Genomic DNA, 6,000 nt, shown 5'->3' on the forward strand with positions numbered 1-6,000 from the left:
AAAATGAATTTGAATGTAATAATTATTATAATTGGATTGAGGTAGATTTTATAAAAACCTATTTATATAAAATTATTAATTAAATATAAATATATATATTTTTAATTTTTATTCAAATATTTTATGGAAATATTATATTTTAAAATATAAATATGTTTTTATATAAAGTGTTGATTAAATATATAAAAATAATGGAATTTGAATAATATTTTAAATAATAATTAAATTGATATAAATATAAAAATTTAAGATAAATTGTAATAGTAATTTTCATGGGTCAACTTATTTCAACATGCCCTGGCAGCTGAGCCCTGTAAGCACTCCAAAAGCTATATTCTTTCTACCATTTTTTTTTATTAATAATATATTTTTATTTTTATTTGATATTAATTAAATTAAAATTTTTAATATTTAAAACTATTTTAGTAACATTAAATTAATATTTATTAATTATGTATTTTACTTTGTTTACATTTAAATAAATAAATAAATCATAAGTTAGTTGTTCAGATGTAGAGATGGGATCAATGGTCAACCAATTCCATTTCTTCTCACTCTGTGTATGGGTGTTTGCATATGCAATGCAATTGTGTGATCAGTAGATATTGGATGTATTGGTAGAGGATCAATTTCTATCAGCTTATAAGAAGAAAAATGATGAGTTGTTTATGTTGCAAGAAGAAAATCAAAATAGACCGACTCATGAACGCTTGAATAATTGAAAAACAGATCTTAACAAGCAAGCTATGTTTATTCTGACTTGCATACATGACATTATTGAGATATAAATTGGAAGTTGAAAAAGCAAACAATTGTTAACATTTTTCTGTTCCATTTTTATCACTATATGCAACGTTAAAAAAATAAATAAAAAAAGAAAAATAAAGAAAGAAGCATAGATCATGAAAATGCATTTTCTAGCTCGAATTCTTTCTGAGCATCATGTCCAATTTTCACCTCTGGAATGCGGGCTAATTCTAGCAACTCTTGCCCTTTACCCTTCAGGCACTTCTGCTCAAGTTGAGGGCACTTTGTGATATACAAGCTCAAAACAGAGGAAGGCAGGCCATTCTTTGGAAAGGAGGCAAGTTTAGGGCATTTCTTGATCACCAGATATTCAAGTGACGTGAGGCTTTGAAAACCCTTGCTGGAAAGGTATTTTAGGTCTTGGAATCCTTCAATGGTGAGGCTGGTAAGAGAGTTGGACAACTTCATATCTATCTCATCTTGTGGAAAGGACACCACACCGGGACATCCACCTGCGATTGTGAGCTTCTCCAGAGAGGTGAGCCTGTGCAAACCCCAATTAAGCAAAGAGGTACAAATCTCGACCTCATAAATAGAAAGCGATTTCAGGTTGGTGGGAAAACCTTCTTCTGGAAAGGACATGATGCCTGGGCAATATTGCATAGCCAAAACTTCAAGAGAAGTGAGATTGTGCATGTTATCAGGAAGGGCCTCAAGTTTCCCACAGGATTCAAGTATAATTTTTTTCAGATGAGTGGTGGGCAACCCTCCCTGAGGGAAAGAAACAACATTGGGACAATTCATTATAATCAATTCTTGAAGAGATGTGAGATTGTGCATGTTATCAGGAAGGGCCTTAAGTTTCCCACAGGATTCAAGTATAATTTTTTTCAGATGAGTGGTGGGCAACCCTCCCTGAGGGAAAGAAACAACATTGGGACAATTCATTATAGTCAATTCTTGAAGAGATGTGAGATTGTGCATACCATCAGGAAGGGCCTCGAGTCCCTCACAGTGATATATAAAAATGCGGCGTAGATTGGTGAGCATGTGCAGGTTCTCAGGTAAGGATTTAAGACGAGGAGCACTATTGATTTCAATAGATTCAAGAGATGTGTTGTTGTCGAAAACAGGCAAATCCCCTAAGAATGTAAGAGAGAGGCAACTAAAAATTTCCAAGTGCTGAAGATTAGATGAGTAAGCATCGCAGCTGATACCCTCCTTATCAGTAAACCTGGAAGAGGAACAAGTCTCTCTCGCATCCAGCAGCCTCTGCAATCCGTCGCAGCCCTGTATCTCTAGTCTTTTTAGAGTTGTGGGTAGCTGGTGTCTTCCAATGGAAATTAGAGAACCACACTCAAAAATTTTCAACTCCTCAAGACACAAACTTTTATAAATCACTGCATCTGGCAAAGAAATAAGTCTCGGGCAGTTTTCAATATATAGCTTTCTCAGAGACTTAAAGCTATGAATCCACGGCGGTAGTTTCTCAAGCCCTTCACAACAACAAAATTCCAAATTTTTAATTTGACTATCAGCGAGGTTCTCGTGCAACAACTCATCACGTTTAGCGATGTCTTCAAAAAGCACCCAATGTGGACAAGAGAGAGGATAGAAATAATTATTACCAACAGTGAAGCTTTCATAGTTAGAATGATTACCAACAGTCAAGGCTTTCAACTTTCTTAAGCCTTGCTCCAACTCTTCCGATCCAAATAAAAATGATTCTACTTTACTAACCATCAACAAGTTTGCTGCACTAAAACCTCCACGTAATTCAACCTTTCTGCATCCTTGGATTTGGAAGTGAGATATGCTAGGAAGGTTTTGAAATGAAACCACCAATCCATAACATTCTCTAATCTCAAGCGTTTGCAATGAAGGCAGATCGCTGGGTAATTCTCCGAACACTTCGGGACAATTAACAATGGAAAGCTCGCGCAGAAGACGGAATTTACACCCACAAATATTCCACTCTTTCCATTCTTCCATGTCCTCAAAGCGTAGAGTCTCAAGAGCTGGAAAAGGATTTGAACTGCTCATACTCCCCCAACAAAACTCACGATCAACCGCTCTTACACTGGGAAACCCTTTGATAACCAAGTCCTTGAGAGAAGAAAGCAGCCCAAGTTGAGGCAAGGTTGTGCAGTTGCAATTTTCCAACTTTAGGCATACTAGATTTCGAAATAAAGGATCCCCTACCCACGAAGGAAATTGAAAACCACCACCATAACCAATTATGGTGAGTTTTTCCAAACTTTCATGAGGTTTCATCTTCTCAAGTACAACACTATCTCCGTTTGGAAAAGAAAACGATCTACTTGCCAAATAAGAACGTCCCCATGCCATCACCAGATCATCTATTCTCCCCTTGTCCAATAAAATGGTTCCTCTTACATTTGAAGCATTAGCCACATTATCCAACCTTGAAATGCGAAGTGCCCCTCGAAGAAACTTTAAATTCTCCAAAGCTGTTATACCCACTTCATTACCTTCCCCCACAACAAAATCAGACAATGTCCGAAGACTTCTCAATTTTTCCATTCCCTGCGGCATCACTTTAACATATGTCCCTCGGATATCAAGATGACGTAGGTTGATCAGATTTTGCATTTCTGAAGGCAATTTCTCTAGATCCCGACAGCCTTTCAGCAGCATAGTTTGTAAATTACATAGAGAGGTTGTTCTCTCAGGTAAAGTTACAATACAAGTGTATGAAAGGTCGAGATACCTTAGATGCTTCAAGTCACCTATTGAATCTGGTAGCTTAGTGATTTTATAATGATTGAAGGACAGCACCCTTAAGAATCGTAACTTTGAAAACAAATAAGAAGGAATGCAATTTGCTAAGCAGATATCCATATCACCAGCTAGTGATAGGGGCAGGAAGGTTCGCATATGCTTCATGGTTTCAAATGGCTCAAATCTTTCACGGCGATCAAACCTGCAGGGGATGTAAGAAGAGTAGCGAGCTTTTTCTTTCTTACTTGACTTTTCCTCCAATCTGAAATATGTATCTCCAGCAACCACTTGTGCTAGATCGTTCACCAGGTCATGCATTACGAATCCACCAGTGCTTGAAAATTGAAAAAGTGATCTGGACAATAGATCTTGAAAATACTCTTCACCCACATCCTCCATATGTTGATCATCTCGTTGCTCAATTAAACCTTCTGCCATCCACAGAAGGACTAATTGCTTCTTTTCAAAAACATAATCCTTGGGAAGTATTGCACAATAAGCGAAACATCTCTTTAAATGCGAAGGGAGATGATAGTAACTTAATCTTAACAAAGAAAGAATGTTGTTGCCGTCACCTTGTGAATTCCAAATTTCGCTGTTCATTACATCTTCCCAATGCTCCTGCGGTTTTGAGCGTAGAAGGCCTCCCAAAGTCCTTGCTGCCAATGGCAAGCCACCGCACTTGTTTATGACCTTTTCACGGATGACTTCCACTTTTGGATCTGCAACACTTCCACTATCAAAAGCATGGTCAAGAAACAATTTCCAGCAATCTTCATCTGAAATACAATTCAAATTGTGATATTGAATTGTTTTCATCATCCGTGCAATATCTTCATCTCGTGTTGTCACGATGACTATACTTCCTGGAGCTCCACACATAAGTGAAGAACGCAGGGTGTCCCACTGATTATAATTTTTGTTCCAGACATCATCTAAAACAATCAAAAACTTCTTTGCTGCTAATTGCTCACGTAGCTGGAGTTGAACTTGATTGAGCTCCTTTAGATCACAAGACTGCAAAGTGATTGACTCAAGAATGCTCTTTGTTATTATCAAAATGTCAAACTCATCAGACACACAAACCCACGCTTTTAGATGAAAATTCTGTTGTGATAACTCGTCATTGTAGACAAGCCGGGCAAGTGTTGTTTTACCCACCCCACCCATCCCAACAATGGGTATTACTCCAACTTTCACATCACTAGCTTCAATGCTCGAAATCAAATCAATTATCTTTCTTTTATCTTCGTCTCTGCCATACACTCTAGGTTCATGGTGCAAACATGTACTAGGTGGTCGCACACATACCTTGCTAAAGGACGTCCCTCCAACATTTCTATTTATCAAATCCAAGTCCTTTTGCTGGTCTACAATCTCCTGAAATCTGGTGGTGATCTGCTTCATTTTGGACATCATCTTTGAATTGAACATAACAGCTACCGGATTGATGGTTGTCCCAACAGTATGAGAGAGTTTCCGGAGATTACTTGAGCTGGCTTGAGATTCATCCTTCAGTTGGCGTTGCAAAATTTCGGTGGCAAACTCATCCAAGATGTCCTCCACATCATAAGCCAAATCTCTGAGGCTGTCCAGCCACATCTTCACTGACTGGTTAGTAAGCTGCTTCTCCTCTGCATCTTCAAGCACAGCATGGATGTGGGTCAACGTTTTCCTCCACTTGTTAATCTTGGCAATGACTTTCTTTTTCCGAGGAAACTTGGATAGTTTAGAGAAGGCAATATTTCCAATCTTCTCAAAAAGTAACTTGACAAAGGCTGATAGAGCAGCCGTTTCAATGGCGGTAGTCATGGTTTCTAGGCTGAAACAGACCAGTTAAGGGAAAGAAGAGTAGAATACTCTGGTTTGAAAAAAAGAACAATGATTCTTTCTGAAAACAAGGAATATATGAAAGAGGTGGAGATAGAGAAATGGAAGGGTTTGAGGAGGGTGGATTCAAAAGGGATGCTTCTGTGCTCAGTCAGAAAGACGGAACGGAATGGGACCCGAGAGAGAGCAATAATCACGGAGGGAAAAAGATTTCAGAGAGGAAACTTGAAGTTGAAAGAGAGAGAGATGCTTCACAGGGGAGGAAACTTGAAGTTGAAAGAGAGAGAGAGATAGAGAGAGCGGGAGGTGGCTGGTTAAGCTGTTTGTAACTTGGAAAGAAGCAAGAAAACTCAATTACTTTCTATCCTATTTTGTCTGTAAGCTGCGAATAATTTTTCGATTCCTTTGAACAGTTTGGTCTTCGTGTTGCAATGATTAGGGGCATTCGATTTGGGCTCAATTTAAAATTTGATTAAAAACTAAAATTGAATATTCTGATTTAATATAATTCTAAATTCTTTGATTTTAATTTAATTTGATATAATTTTGGTTTGATTTTTAATTTTTAAAATAATTTTATGTTATTATTTTTAAAAAAAATTATATATAAATTAGAATTAAATTGAATTATTAATATGTAATATAATATATCTTTTAGCTATTTTTAAATTATATAATTTT

The 6,000-nt window shown here is 37.1% G+C and overlaps 1 protein-coding gene across 2 annotated transcripts; it reads right to left on the reverse strand.

The window, feature by feature from the left end:
* Nucleotides 1-715: 715 nt before the first annotated feature.
* LOC131169090 (putative disease resistance protein RGA4) lies at nt 716-5,635 on the reverse strand. 2 transcript variants are annotated; one of them, XM_058135179.1, is made up of 2 exons: nt 1,371-5,635; nt 1,045-1,291 (listed from the first exon to the last, which is right to left on the reverse strand). In XM_058135179.1, exons 1-2 carry the CDS (start codon nt 5,299-5,301, stop codon nt 1,218-1,220), a joined length of 4,005 nt encoding a protein of 1,334 aa, XP_057991162.1. In that variant the 5' UTR covers nt 5,302-5,635; the 3' UTR covers nt 1,045-1,217. The 2 variants fall into 2 exon arrangements, with proteins under 2 accessions (XP_057991161.1, XP_057991162.1); XM_058135178.1 differs by having other exon boundaries at nt 716-5,632.
* Nucleotides 5,636-6,000: the final 365 nt, after the last annotated feature.

This window comes from Hevea brasiliensis, chromosome 14 (assembly GCF_030052815.1).
Source record: "Hevea brasiliensis isolate MT/VB/25A 57/8 chromosome 14, ASM3005281v1, whole genome shotgun sequence".
NCBI lineage: Eukaryota > Viridiplantae > Streptophyta > Magnoliopsida > Malpighiales > Euphorbiaceae > Hevea > Hevea brasiliensis.

Bases quoted from the DNA above. Each gene is read 5' to 3' on its own strand.
- LOC131169090 (XM_058135178.1), bottom strand. From the start codon at position 5,301: ATGACTACCGCCATTGAAACGGCTGCTCTATCAGCCTTTGTCAAGTTA.